Source organism: Jaculus jaculus, chromosome 2, assembly GCF_020740685.1.
Source record: "Jaculus jaculus isolate mJacJac1 chromosome 2, mJacJac1.mat.Y.cur, whole genome shotgun sequence".
In the NCBI taxonomy this organism is placed as follows: domain Eukaryota; kingdom Metazoa; phylum Chordata; class Mammalia; order Rodentia; family Dipodidae; genus Jaculus; species Jaculus jaculus.
Genome location: NC_059103.1, coordinates 170,475,473 through 170,489,312, shown reverse-complemented (window position 1 = coordinate 170,489,312; position 13,840 = coordinate 170,475,473). Strand labels below are relative to the sequence as shown.

At 41.1% G+C, this 13,840-nt stretch overlaps 1 protein-coding gene across 3 annotated transcripts; it reads left to right on the top strand.

The window, feature by feature from the left end:
* The first annotated feature begins 2,704 nt into the window (after positions 1 to 2,704).
* LOC101606697 (cytochrome c oxidase subunit 6C) lies at positions 2,705 to 13,445 on the top strand. Of its 3 annotated transcripts, none has more exons than XM_004662974.2 (4): positions 2,705 to 2,861; positions 3,664 to 3,790; positions 6,248 to 6,376; positions 13,334 to 13,445. In XM_004662974.2, the coding sequence occupies exons 2-3, from the start codon at positions 3,677 to 3,679 to the stop codon at positions 6,359 to 6,361; spliced, it is 228 nt and encodes a 75-aa protein (XP_004663031.1). In that variant the 5' UTR covers positions 2,705 to 2,861; positions 3,664 to 3,676; the 3' UTR covers positions 6,362 to 6,376; positions 13,334 to 13,445. The 3 variants fall into 3 exon arrangements, with proteins under 3 accessions (XP_004663031.1, XP_045000036.1, XP_045000037.1); XM_045144101.1 differs by having other exon boundaries at positions 2,858 to 2,995; XM_045144102.1 differs by lacking the exon at positions 2,705 to 2,861 and adding an exon at positions 3,083 to 3,200.
* The last annotated feature ends 395 nt before the right edge of the window (positions 13,446 to 13,840 follow it).

Below are 13,840 nucleotides of genomic sequence, written 5' to 3'. Positions count from 1 at the left end.
GACCGGATGGAGCTGTGAGGATGAACCGTAGGTTGCAGTGGAGACCCAGTGGAGATGCCGGGACCATGAGATGGCTGCTAAGTAAAGCTGCTGGCCCTGGATGAAGTTTTCCAGGACTGTGAGTAGCCTAGCTGGAGGGGTGGAATTGGAACTCCAGAGATTTGGTGCTAGTTAGAATTACTGGATTTGTCACTGACTAGAGTTGTTGGGCTTGGAGCTACAGAGTTTAATATTTTCCCTGTTTAAATCTTGTATTGGTTGAATATTTCTTTGCTATGCCCAATGCCATCTTTTGCAGTGTTTATTCTGTGCCATTATGATTTTGTTTTTGGTATTATGGCTCAGTTAAAATATCTTGGACTATGTGAGTGTTTGAATATCATTAGTATTGGTAAAAACTATGGAGCCTTTTAATGATGGACCGAACACATTGCATTTTACATCATGGATGCTTATCAGCTTATGGGGCCCAGGGATGGAATGTGGTGGTTTAATTCAGGGGTCCCCCATAAACTTATGTGTTCTGAAGCTAGTTTCCCAGCTGATGAAGATTTGGGAATTAATACCTCCTGGAGGAAGTATATTGTTGGGGCTGGGCTTATGGGTGTTATAGCCAGTTTACCCTTGCCAGTGTTGGGCACACTCTTCTGTTACTGTTGTCCACCAATGTTGGCGAGGAGGTGATGTCCACCCTCTGCTCATGCCATCATTTTCCCCTGTTGTCATGGAGCTTACCCTCGAGTTTGTAAGCCAAAATACCCGCCCCCCCTGCACAAGCTGCTTTGGTCAGGTGTTTGCCAGCAATGTGAACCTGACTGCAAGAGACTGGGAATTTTCTCTCCTTTCCTTCCTCTCCACTGTCCTTTCTGAGGAATTTCTTGATAACTTCAACAGTAAGAAATCCCAGTGAACACTGAGGTTTACCTCTCATTTCCTCCATTAAAGGTGGAGATGTGGGTGAAGGTGTACAGTGAGGAATCCCCCATGAACATTTTCAGCAGCGTAGACCTTTGATAAGAGATCTGAAAGAAATATTGAGGTCCACACCCTCTTCTCAATTAGTACTTCTTGGAGAAACGTTTCAGTCTCCAGATTGTTAACAAGATGAGGATGTAACAACATGCACATGACCCCTCAAGACCTGTATAGTAAGTACCCACAGCCCTGCACACAGTAGGTGCATAATGTAGATGTCATGCATCTTTTTTTGTCCTGTGTCTCAGTCTATCTTTCACAGTACTTTGCTTACACTGTTGGCTTTCATAACACCTTTTAAATCCAGATTATTTTCATGAAAACTAAGTTGTGATTTCTTGCACACGATGGAGCCTGTCGACATCCTGTAATGGATGGGGAGAGGCTCCTGAGCTTCTATCTCCCAAAGAAAGTAATGGTTGCTAGGGAGGGGTGGTCATGTTCTTACATGATGTAACCACTTAGTTCAGTCAATAAACCCTCCACCTATGCTAATGCAAACAATCCTAGTTAAACTCAATGGGTAAGAAAAAAAACCAATAAGGGAGTTGGAGAAATGGCTCAGCAGTTAAGGCGCTTGCCTACAAAGCCAGAGGACCCAGGTTATACTACCCAGGACCCATGTAAACCAGATGTACAAGGTGGTGCATGCATCTGGAGTTCATTTGCAGCAGCTGGGGCCCCTGGTGTGCCCATTCTCTCTCTCTCAAATAATAAATAAATAAATATTTTTAAATGTGTAAAAAATAAGATGAAAAACAAAACAGCACTTAAGCTAGCCACCACAAGGCATAACAGTTTTCCTCTTCTACATGGCTTTCCACAAACTTCCTTGTAGCCCTGTTACAAGCCACGTGAGAGAATTACAGACCAGCACACTTCTTAAGCCAATTGAGTCTTTTTTATTAAGCCAACGACTGAGAGGAGGCTAATACCAGAAAGAACTCTCGTCCAGGAAGCTCAGGGGTACAGCGTTTATAAAGGCAAAACGCATAAAAATCATAATGACATCAGTGCCAGGTGCAGGTTAGGGGAACCTTGGAACAGCCCTTCTTTTGATTATGCACCTGCAGTTATTTTGGTTATCCATCTTGGAGTTATTTGGGGTTTATGCATGTGGGCCAGGGTCATGGAAAGACCTGAATGTGCTGCCAATGGGGACGTGGCTGGGGGTGGGGGTGTTGGCGGGTGGGTTAGTGGTTGAAAAGCGCTGAGTAGGCAACCAATGAAGTCAGGGCCTAATTAGGACAAGATGGCGTTACCTTAGCTCCTTCAGCCCTCCTTCAAAACGTTGTCTTTTTATTAAGAACCCAACACAAGTATCCACTGGAATTTGTTCAGCTCTGTCAGGCAGATAATTGCTTCTGTGGTAACTGGATCATGTCTCTGGTTGCTCCCACCGCCTGGGTTTGGTATTAATTTGTTTATATCTCTCGCCTGTGTTGAGGTGTAAAGGTTGCTTTTTCAGTCTTTTGCCAAACAGCAGTGATTCATGTCAAGGCAGTTACGATGTAAATGTTGGCTTGTGCACATGGCTTGGGTAATCCTTTGGTACAGGTTGATTTGTAGAGTATATTAATCTTTTCCCACATATTAAATGTCTTTAACTTCCTTAAGAAACTCACAATAATGAGTAAACATTTAATATTTATAATTTACTAAAAGACAAAAACCTGCCTGAGGAGCTCAAGTCATTTTTCTCAAGCTCACACAGGGACAAGAGGACAGCGCCAGTGCACTTTGAGGTTGGCTGGAAGTACGCCACAATTCTATTTTGAACTCTTTAGGCTACCGTCGTCGCCGAGGTCCTCCCACGCACTCTGCGCCTGCGCGCAGCCAGACCTTCATCGCTCTCTGCATCCTCCGGGAAGGACGTTGGTGTTGAGGTGAGCTGGGATCGTGTCGTCACATTTTTCTCCCTTTGGTTTTTCTCCTCCGACACCTTACGCTCTTTGTCTGCCTAGGACTTGGGCTGGGAGTCCGCGTTGCAGCCTGGACCTTCACTTCCGCGTCGTCTTCTGTACGCCCCGCCGCGGCCTGGGGAGGGCTGAGGCGGCCGGGTGGAGGTCGGGAGGACGAGGGGTGGGGTGGGGGCTTGGAGGCGCCGCGCTGAGTCCACTTCCGGTTGCGTCCTCGCTCTGGTCAACGTGACCTTGCTTAGGTCGTTTGCCCCGCAGGTGCTCGCGTGGCTTGGTGGGAGGTCGCCTCCCGCCGCCCTTGCCGAGGTGGGCATCCCGTAGCGGTCTGCTCGGGGCGCGGCCCCCAGCCCCGGCCCTGCTTGCCATTGGCCTGCGCGGGGAGACCCCCGGCTTGGTTCCGGGGCTGGAGCCCTGCAGGCACCTGCTGGGGGTCTCGCCTGTGTTGTGAACGCGGCCACCAGGGCCTGCCGCAGTCGAGGCGGTCGCCTAGGTCAGTGCTGTAAATGCATCCGCACTGTGCTTCCACGAGACCTGCTTGCGGCTCTCATTCCAGTTTTTGTGCACGGTTCCTGGTGTGTCCAGTCACCGCGTTTACTTGGCATAGGTTCAGCTTAAGAGGAGAAGGACGGGGGAGACGAAGCCGGCTAAGCCAACAAACACCTTAGGCCTTGTGGGAGTTGTATTGTGCTGTGTTAAAACTCATTATGCATGAGTTGTTAGGCTCTCTTACTCGGTTCTAAGGGTTTCCTTTCTTGTTTTACTTGTGAAGGACATTTACCACCATGGCTTCCGGTGCTTTGGCAAAACCTCAGATGCGAGGTCTTCTGGCCAAGCGTCTGCGGTTTCATATCGTTGGAGCATTCATTGTCGCCGTGGGAGTTGCATGTGCCTATAAGGTATGATGTTTTTTACTTTGTACTTCAGGTCACAAACTACTCAGTGAAAGCTTATTTTATAGCTAGATCAGTATTAAACCTCCTCTGTAGGGTGTTCCCTTATTTTACCTTCTCTGCCCTTTACTGTGGCAGAAACTGCCTCATAGTTCCTATGTCGTTTGCCCTCCATCTGTTAGTTTGCTAGGCCACCAGTAATGGAGACCCACAGACTGAGTGGCCTAAACAACAGATACTTCTTTTCTCACAGTTCTGAAGACTACGGTGGCTTTATTTCTTCTTCTTAAGACACCCATCATACTTGGTTAGGACCTTATTTCCAAACTTGGTTATATCCTGAAGTATTGGAAGTTAGGACTATATGAATTTTGGGAGAACAAAATGTCCTGCTCTTAACAGGGTAGATTAGATTAGCGGGGATAAGGGAAAGGCAGTAGTTCCGTGTGGTTCTGTTAAGATACCTTGAAGAATTGGCGGTTGCATTTTAATGTGTTTTCTGTAGGGTTTAACATTGTGTTCCCCTCTTTAGTCAAAGATTTCAAGTTTAAGCTCCTCGTTAACAAAGTTTATGAGAATACATGTTTGTTATCATTTTGTTATAACCCATGAGAGAATTCAGAGCTTTTGTAATTCTTAAAATTTTTGGTTTAATCTGTATTTTCTTTTTGTGTGTTTTTTCAAGGCAGGGGTCTCATTTTAGCTCAGGCTGTCCTGGAACTCACTTTGTAGCCCTAGGCTGGCCTCAAACGCACAGGCATCCTCCAACCTCAGTCTCACAATGCTGGGATTAATGGTGTGCACCACCACAGCTTGATTTTTAAATCTGTATTTTTTATACTAGGCTGTGAGGCCCCCCTCCCACAAGGTTGGGTCTCACTTTAGCCCAGGCTGACTTGGAATTCACTATATCATCTCAGGATGGCCTCCACCTCCCTTACCTGTGCCTCTCAAGTGCCACCACACCTAGCCCTGTGAGGTTTTTAAAATCAAGTCTCTTTCTAATGTGATCCTATCTCTATGCTTAAAACTAATGCAACACTGTTGAGGAAAAAATACCATCTAACATTTAGTGTAGTGTTGTGTAACATTGGGTTCTAGAGACAGTAGGACTAAACCTTTGTCTTAGAACCTGTATCTGACAGATTCAGGTTAAGCAGAGAGAGAGAGAGAGAGAGAGAGAGAGAGAGAGAGAGAGAGAGAGAGAGACAGACAGAGACAGAGAGAGAGAGAGACAGAGAGAGAGAGAGAGAGACAGAGAGAAAGAGAGACAGAGACAGAGAGACAGAGACAGAGAGGTACAAGCCTAAAGGTCAAAAGCTACCCATGCTTCAGGAACTCCTGCTAGGCACACTTTGCATACCTTTAGATTGAAATCTGAAATCAACCATCACACCTTAACATCACCCAGTGACATTGCCTCCAGCCAGGTGGCTACAGATGCAAGCTACAAACAAACAAACAACTGAATATATTGAGGGTCATCTATTCTATTCAGACCACCACAGAACCTGATACTAAGATTTTGAAAAGTAGAACATAGATAGAAGAATGATTTTGGGAAAGAGGATATTGTGTAGTTCTTTATTTAGAGCCCTGAAAGTTAGGAAGAACTTGAAACACAAAGAGGGGAAACACTGAACACAAGTACGGAATGGGCCTATGACTTGCAACCCTGTCAAAGAGACAGACACAGGGGCCAGGTGTGGTGGTGCACACATTTAATCTGAGCACTCGGGAGGCAGAGGTAGGATCACCCTGAGTTTGAGGCACCCTGAGACTACATAGTAAATTACAGGTTAGCCTGGGCCAGAGTGAGATTCTACCTTGAAAAACAAAAAAAAAGTCAACCCATGGCTTGGTCTTCGAGATCTCTGCTGCCTGCCATGTGGTGGGCAGAAGGGATGGATGAATGAGTAACTATATACAGCTTATTTTTTGCCACTACTATCAAAATTCAGACCTTTCTAAATTCCTAAGTAGTTGTTATCATTTCTAACTGGTAAATCTACTTGGTATAATCTGTCTATATGTAAGCAGGGCTTCCTTTGAGTTCCCATGAAACTATTTCTTTTTTTTTTTTTTAATTTATTTATTTGAGAGCGACAGACACAGAGAGAAAGACAGATAGAGGGAGAAGAGAGAATGGGCGCGCCAGGGCTTCCAGCCTCTGCAAACGAACTCCAGACGCGTGCGCCCCCTTGTGCATCTGGCTAACGTGGGACCTGGGGAACCGAGCCTCGAACCGGGGTCCTTAGGCTTCACAAGCAAGCGCTTAACCGCTAAGCCATCTCTCCTGCCCAAACTATTTCTTTATATCTGTGTTACTACTACTTCCCCTTGTCATAGGAAACGTGGGGTTCAGTTAAAGGGTGAACAAAATAAGCTGTTGATAGACTCTGTCTTTAGGTATTTCTAGTAACTTGCAAAATAAGCACTATAATGGACTGTGTTCTATTTTAGTTTGGTGTGGCTGAACAAAGAAAGAAAGCATATGCAGATTTCTACAGGAATTATGATTCCATGAAAGATTTTGAGGAGATGAGGAGAGCTGGTATCTTTCAGAGTACAAAATGATTTTGGAATATAAAGGTAATCAGTCATTTGAAGTTACTTCTAAGAAATATTTTAATGCACAAAATAGGAAAAAAAATTACAACCATTTTTAATTGTATAATTTAGAGTATTAGGTATTGTGCATTCACACTGCTGTGATCTACCCCCTTTCCTCTCCTTGCAGACCCTAAGAGTCACTGTTTCATTTTTTTATGAATGTAACCACTCTGGATACTCGTATAAGTAGAGTGTTAAGTATTTGTCTTTTTGTGACTGGCTTATTTTGCAGTATAATGTTTTTTTAGGTCTAAACATGTTGTGGCATGTTGTGAGAATTTCCTTTTTAAGGCCAAGTCATGGAGGCCTTGGACTCACAATCCCCCTGCTGCAGTTTCTTGAGTAGATGGGAGATTACAGCTGTGTGTCACTGCCTAGCCCATTGTTTGTCTATACTGTATTTTGTCAGTGGACATTTGTATTGCTGTCACTTGTGGGTTTGGTTAATCAGATAGTATTTCTAATTTTTTTTTTTTTTTTCGAGGTAGGGTCTCACTCTAGTTCAGGCTGACCTGGAATTCACTTGTCTCAGGGTGGTCTCAGACTCATTGCTATCCTCCTACCTCTGCCTCCTGAGTGCTGGGATTAAAAGGTGTGCACCACCACACCCGGCTATGTTTAATTTTTTTTAATATGGCTGCATTTTTCACCCCCACCCATAGTGCTCAAGGGTTTTATTTTCTCCACACCCTAAAATTATTTTGATTATTACCTTTTTTTGTTTGTTTTTCGAGGTAGGGTCTCACTGTAGCTTAGGCTGACCTGGAATTCATTATGTAGTCTTAGGGTGGCCTTGAACTCATGGTGATCCTGCTACCTCTGCCTCCTGAATGCTGGGATTAAAGCTGTATGCCACCACGCCTGGCAATTATTACTATTTTTTGTTTGTAGCTATCTCATTTGGGGTGAGATACCTCATGGTTGTGACTTGCACTTCCCTAGTAATTTACAGTGTTGGCATTTCATGTGCTTGGCCATTAAGTTCAATTCTGTGGTTCCCCCCCCCCTTTTTTTTTTGAGGTAGGGTCCCATTCTAGCTCAGGCTGACATGGACCTGGAATTCACTATGTAGTCTCAGGGTGGCCTCAAACTCATGGCGATCATTTTACCTCTACCTCCTGAGTGCTGGGTTTAAAGGTGTGCCAAATCCAGGATCTTGAATATATTCTTTCAAGTTTAATGCTTTTAGCACTTTTAGCACATCTTTGATTTTTTTTTTTCTTCCTATTTCTTTGGTGCTGGGGATTAAACTGAGGGCCTCATGTGTGAATTCTGTGGCCTACTGTATGCACATACTATGCCCCCAAGCTTCCTCTATGGTATAATGGAAAGATAAAACTTCATTTTGTATGTAAGATGATGTCCTTTTCCAGTTGAATGGCCTTGGCACCATTCTTGAAAAACTATATATCATTAGCATATTGAAAGGTTTATTTTGGGGCTATCCTATTTCATTGGTCTGTTTTCATATCAGTATCATACTTTTTATTACTTTGGCTTTGTAGTAAGTTTTGAAATCAGTAAGTGTGAGTCCTACATTTTTGTTGTTGTCCTCAAGATAGTTTTGGCTATTGTGATCCATTGAGGTTTTTTTTGTTTTGTTTTGTTTTTTTTTTTGACAAAACTGATGCTGGGTTATTAGAGGGATTGCATTAAGATCACTTGGGAATATTTGGATATCTTAGTGTTAAGTATTGCAGTCTATCAACATGTAGTGTCTTTTATTTGTATCTTTAATTTTTAAATAACACTTTGTAATTTTGTGTATAAATCTGTTCCTAAGTATTTTATTCTTTTTGTAGCAATTATAAGTAAACCTAGACTTAGCTAGGAGGTTTTTGATTTCTGATTAAGTCCTAATAATATAGGTGTAATGTTCAGTCTATTTCTTCTTGATTTAGTCTTGAAAATAGTGTTTTTCTAGGAATTTTTATCTAGGTTAATTTTTAAATAATAGCTGTTCATAGTAATCTATTATATAGACCTTTCTGTATCAGTAAAAGTTGTAATTTGGGCTTTCTTATTTTTCGTAAAGATTTTTCAATCATTCTTGACCTTTTTAAAGAGCCAAGATTTTTTATTGTTAATTTCTAATTTGTTTTTATTTATCTATTTGAGAGAGAAAATAGAATGGTGCTCCAGGGCCTCTAGCCACTGCAAATGAACTCCAGACATATGCACCACCATCAAACCTGGGTCTTTAGGCTTTACAGGCAAGCACCTTAACAGATAAGCCATTTCTCCAGTCCAAAATATTTTTATTTAATTCCTAAAGGCTGATATAGTTGGGTTGTGGATTTCAGTTTTTTGTGTGTGTGTATCTGGCTATAGGGAATCGAACCCAGGCTGTCAAGCTTTGCAAACAAGTGCCTTTAGTCACTGAGTGATCTTTTCAGTGGAAACCCCCTTTCATTTTCCTTTTGATTTCATTGTTGATCCATTGGTGTTTAGTGTGTTTAATTTCAACATATTTTGGTTTATGATTTCAATCTGAAGACACTATGATTTCCAGTCTTCTAATATTTTTTTATTTTATTTATTTTATTTGAGAGCGACAGACACAGAGAGAAAGACAGATAGAGGGAGAGAGAGAGAGAATGGGCGTGCCAGGGCTTCCAGCCTCTGCAAACGAACTCCAGACGTGTGCGCCCCCTTGTGCATCTGGCTAACGTGGGACCTGGGGAATTCAGCCTCAAACCGGGGGCCTTAGGCTTCATAGGCAAGCGCTTAACCGCTAAGCCATCTCTCCAGCCCCAGTCGTCTAATATTTGTCAAGACTTGTGTTAGCTTAACTTCTGGAGCATTTTAGAGACTATCTCATGTTAACTTGAGTAAATAGTATATTCTGGTACTGAGTAGAATGTTTTATATATCTTTAGTTCTAATTTATTCCTTACATTGGTCAGAGTCGCTTATTTCCTTATTTATGTTTTGTCTGATTATTTCTGTCCATTGTTAAAAGCAGATTTAAAGTTCTCTATTATTATTGTAGAACTGTTTCTCTGTTTTGTTATTTGCTTTATATATTTGCTATGCTGGTATTTATAATTGTTAGTTTTCCTTGGTGAACTGGTACTTTCAACATTATGTAATTTTTTTTATCTTGTGCAGCATTATTTAACTTGAGCCCATTTGTCTGATACCAGGACAGCCACCTGCTTCCCTTTATGTGAATATCTTTTTCTGTTCTTTCACATTCTCCTATCCTTTCTGTTCTTTTTAAAATTTGATTGTGTACATGTAAATGAATTACTAATAGGAAAGACAATTTTTTTAATGGCTTTAATTTTTTTTAATTTGAGAAAGAGAGAGAATGGGTCTACCAGGGCCTCTAAGCCACTGAAAACGAACTCCAGATGCATGTGCCACTTTGTGCATCTGGCTAATGTGGGTCCTGAGAAATCAAACCTGTCCTTTGGCTTTGCAGGGCAATAGCTTAACTGCTAAGCCATCTCTCCAGTCCTTAGTGGCATTTTTATTCCTTAGTTTTTCTCTATCCTTCATTTGTCAGACCTTGATTTTTTTTGAGACAGGTCTCACTTTGTGGCTCAGGATGGTTTGGAACTCACTACATAGTTTAGGCTGGCTGTGCAGTCATGGCAGTCCTATCCTAGCCATCTTAGTGCTGGCATTACAGGCATAATCCCCACACCTGGCCCACAGAACTTTAAACATACCATCTTACATCCTAACTTTGAAAGGTTTCTGCTGAGAAGTCCACTAATAGTGTCACTAAGGCTCTCTTGTAGATGATGATGCACATTTAAGAGTCTCCATTTCCCTTAATAATGTCTTGGTGTGAGTTTCTAGACTAATGCAATTTGGAATTTGCTGGGCTTGTATGTATGGATTAACTTCTTCAAATTTGTTACATTAGCCAGCCATTGCTTCTTCAGATAAGTTCTCTGCCCCTTTCTTTCTCTTGAGAATCACTAACATACATGTGGGCCCACTTGGTGCTATGTTGAAAGTAACATTCATTGCTCTCTCTCTCTCCTTGCAAGTAAATAAATTAAAATTTAAAGGGTTGTTGGTGGGGGCTCTAGAGAAATGGCTTAGCAGTTAAGGTGCTTGTCTACAGCACCTAATGACCCAGGTTCAGTTTTCCCATTACCTACATAAAGCCAGATGCACAAAGTGGTACATGGATCTGTAGTTCCTTTGCACTGGCTAGAGACCCTGACATGCCCATTTGCATTCTTTCTTCCTCTTTGCAAATAAATAAGTAAAATATTAAATCACATTGTTCTTTTTTTTTTTCCCTCTTCACGTTTTGTAGACTATCCTGAAGTTTGTGGATTCTGTCCTCTGCAGTTTTGAGTATGGTTTTGAAATTCCTTATTGAGTATATTTTTCCAATTTATTTTGTTTTTCAGCTCAGAATTTATTTAGATCTTTTTTTAAAATAACTTCTCCCTGTTATTTTGCTTTTTGTGTATATTGTTGCCCTGATTTTAGTTGCCTTACATATTCCTTAACTAGTTGAGCTTGTTGAACTTTTTTTGTTTTGGTTTTTTGAGGTCTCGCTGTAGGCCAGGCTGACCTAGAATTCACTATGTAGTCTCAGGCTGGCCTCGAACTCACAGTGACCCTCTGCCTCCCAAGTGCTGGGATTAAAATTACATGCCACTACTCCCTGCTAATTGAGAATATGTATTTGTTTTGTTTTGTTGCTTTCCAGGTAGGGTTTCACTCTAGGCTAGGCTGACCTGGAATTCACTCTGTAGTCTCAGATTCATGGTGATCCTACCTCTGCCTCCTGAGGGCTGGGACTAAAGGCATGTGCCACCACACCCGGCTTAGTTGAGCATATTCACGACACTTGTTTGTTTTGCTTTTTAAGTGGTGAAAGGCCAGTGTTGTTTATGGCTAACTTGTAGAAATTTATCTTTTTTTAACTTATTTTTTTTATTTTTATTAACACTTTCCATGATTATAAAATATATCCCATGGTAATGAAATTTATCTTTTAAATGGACCATGTTTCTCTGCATATTTGCCTTGTAATACTTATTGGAATTTGCATATTTGAAAAAACCTTTCTCCCTCACTTTTTGCAGACTGGCTCTGTGAAGGGAGTCCTCTTCACTAGTAAGCCTAGGATAGATAGCAGCTCTGAATTCCTTTTTTTTTCCCCCCTGCAAATGCATGTTTGCCTGGGCCCAGGCTCATGCTTTTGTTTAAATTTTCTTGTATACACTACTACTTTTACATTTTCCTTAACTTTTAAGAGTTTCATTGCTGCTTACTCGTAGAGCCCTAGCAGTTCTAGTATGTTTCTCTTAAAATCTCTGGCCCACAGGTGTCTATATGCAGTCCCTTACAGTTCTTGTGTGCCACAGAGCCCACCGTTGCTTTCATCTGTTTCCAACTTGGTATTCAAATTATAGCACTGTTTCCATGAGCAAGTCAGACAAGAAAGAAACCAGACCTTCAGGCAGTCCCTAGACTAGCTAGAATGTTACCAGCAAGTTCCACTCATTGCAGGCCATGTAGAGGGGAGGAGTCAGGAACTGAATAGTTCTTGACCACATTGCAATGTGGTTTTCTCTTGGTTAGGTGTTCATTTGTTTACTGCAGCCTAACTGGGGATTTTAGGTTTTTCACAAAGCTTCTGTGGTTCATGTATTGTTTATTCACTGATTCTGTAAGGATTTGGGGAGTAGTCTATGAGAACATTGTGTTGCTGTGTTGTTATAACATGAGGTTGCTTTTATGTTCAGAATCATTTTAAAGTATTGTTGGGTTGACATTTTATGAAATTTTCTTTAAGCTTTTAAAGTGCAAGTTTATTTAGATAACTTTTATGGTTTGATCCATAAGTGTCCATTACTGACCTGTCAGCCTTTCATAGTCTGGTTTGATTTGTCATGTCTCAGATCCTCATGTCTAATGAACAAATGTTCTTTCTGTGAACTATTTTAAGGTTCTTTGTCTATAAAAGTACTAACTAGTATGTGATGAAAGGTCATCTTGTGAGTTGATTGGAAAAGATATGTCCCCTGCTAAGACCGTTCATATGTTGCTATCTTTTTTATTTTAAGATTGATTAATTTATTTATTACAGGCAGAGAGGGGGAGAGAGAGAATGGGTGCTCCAGGGCCTCTAGCCACTGCAAATGAACTCCAGACCCATGCACCACCATGTGCATCTGACTTACAGGGAACCTGGAGAACTGAACCTTGGTCCTTAGGCTTTGCAAGCATGTGCCTTAACTGCTAAGCCATCTCTCCAGCCCCATATTTTATAATCTTGTCATGTATTTTTTTAATTCAAGTTCAACTAGTACTTTAGTCTTTAGTTTGTCACTCTGAGCTCGTCTTATCCTCTATAAATCAGCTTGTTGTGATGTGTACACTGTAATCTTTCAGACATACGACTTCTTAACGTGTGTTTCAACTTCATTTATTCATATATATGTAGATTTGTGTGTGTGTGTATTTCAAGGTCTGGGGTGGGGAAAAAGCCAGTTGTGCTAGACTTACATAACTTTGAAAGTTTTCAAGGTAATTTAGATTCCAGATGACTTTTTCCTAATAAAAGATTTGATTACTACAACATCCTATTATTTCTCATTACCCAGAATTCCAATGGGTAGGGGCATATATAGTATTGCATAGGATTTTTATTTGTAGTGGGAAATTAGAACTTTAAATGGTTGGGAACTAGGAAGTAGTTTTTCATACCATGGATTGTGTTATGTACATTAAGAAAGCAAGAAATGAAAGTAAGTTACATGGTATTGCCAGTGTGAAAGGTTAGACAGCTGAGGAAAAGGTAGACGTCCAGGCAGCCTGAATGGGATTTCTCCTGGGTAAAGATGACTGATTAAAGCATAACATCTAGTACAGATGGACCTTAGTTGATGTTAAGGATGGCGACTATTAACGGAGAATGTATGTCATTAACTTTAGCCATTGTGTTTCTCTCCACAGAGTTTCTTTGCATTGAATTCCATAGAAGTTTCGTCACTGACCTGTGTTCCTGAAGTGTGAATATGTGGGTTAAGGAATTGTTTCTCTCAATAAATAAAAATTACTATGCATAGTCTTTGTTCAATTATTAATATAAGTGTTACTGGTTTTTTGAGGTAGGTCTCACTGTAGCCCAGGATGACCTGGAATTCACTCTGTAGTCTCAATGTGGTCTTGAACTCAAGGCAGTCCTGTCTCTGCCTCTCAGGTGCTTGAATTAAAGCTGTGTGCCAACATGCCCTACTGCAATTAATTATTGATAATGTAGGTTACTTAAAAACTGTTAACTCTTGATGAACATTATGAAGGTAACTTAATTTTAGTTTAAGAATTTCATTGCTCTAATCCATCTGTAATTATTATTTTGTCTGTTTTACTGAGCTAACTCCTTCCTACAATTATTTGGTCCTAGCCTAGGTCTCTGGGAGTCCCTAGGAGATTTTTCTATACTATGAACTCTAAAAAGGG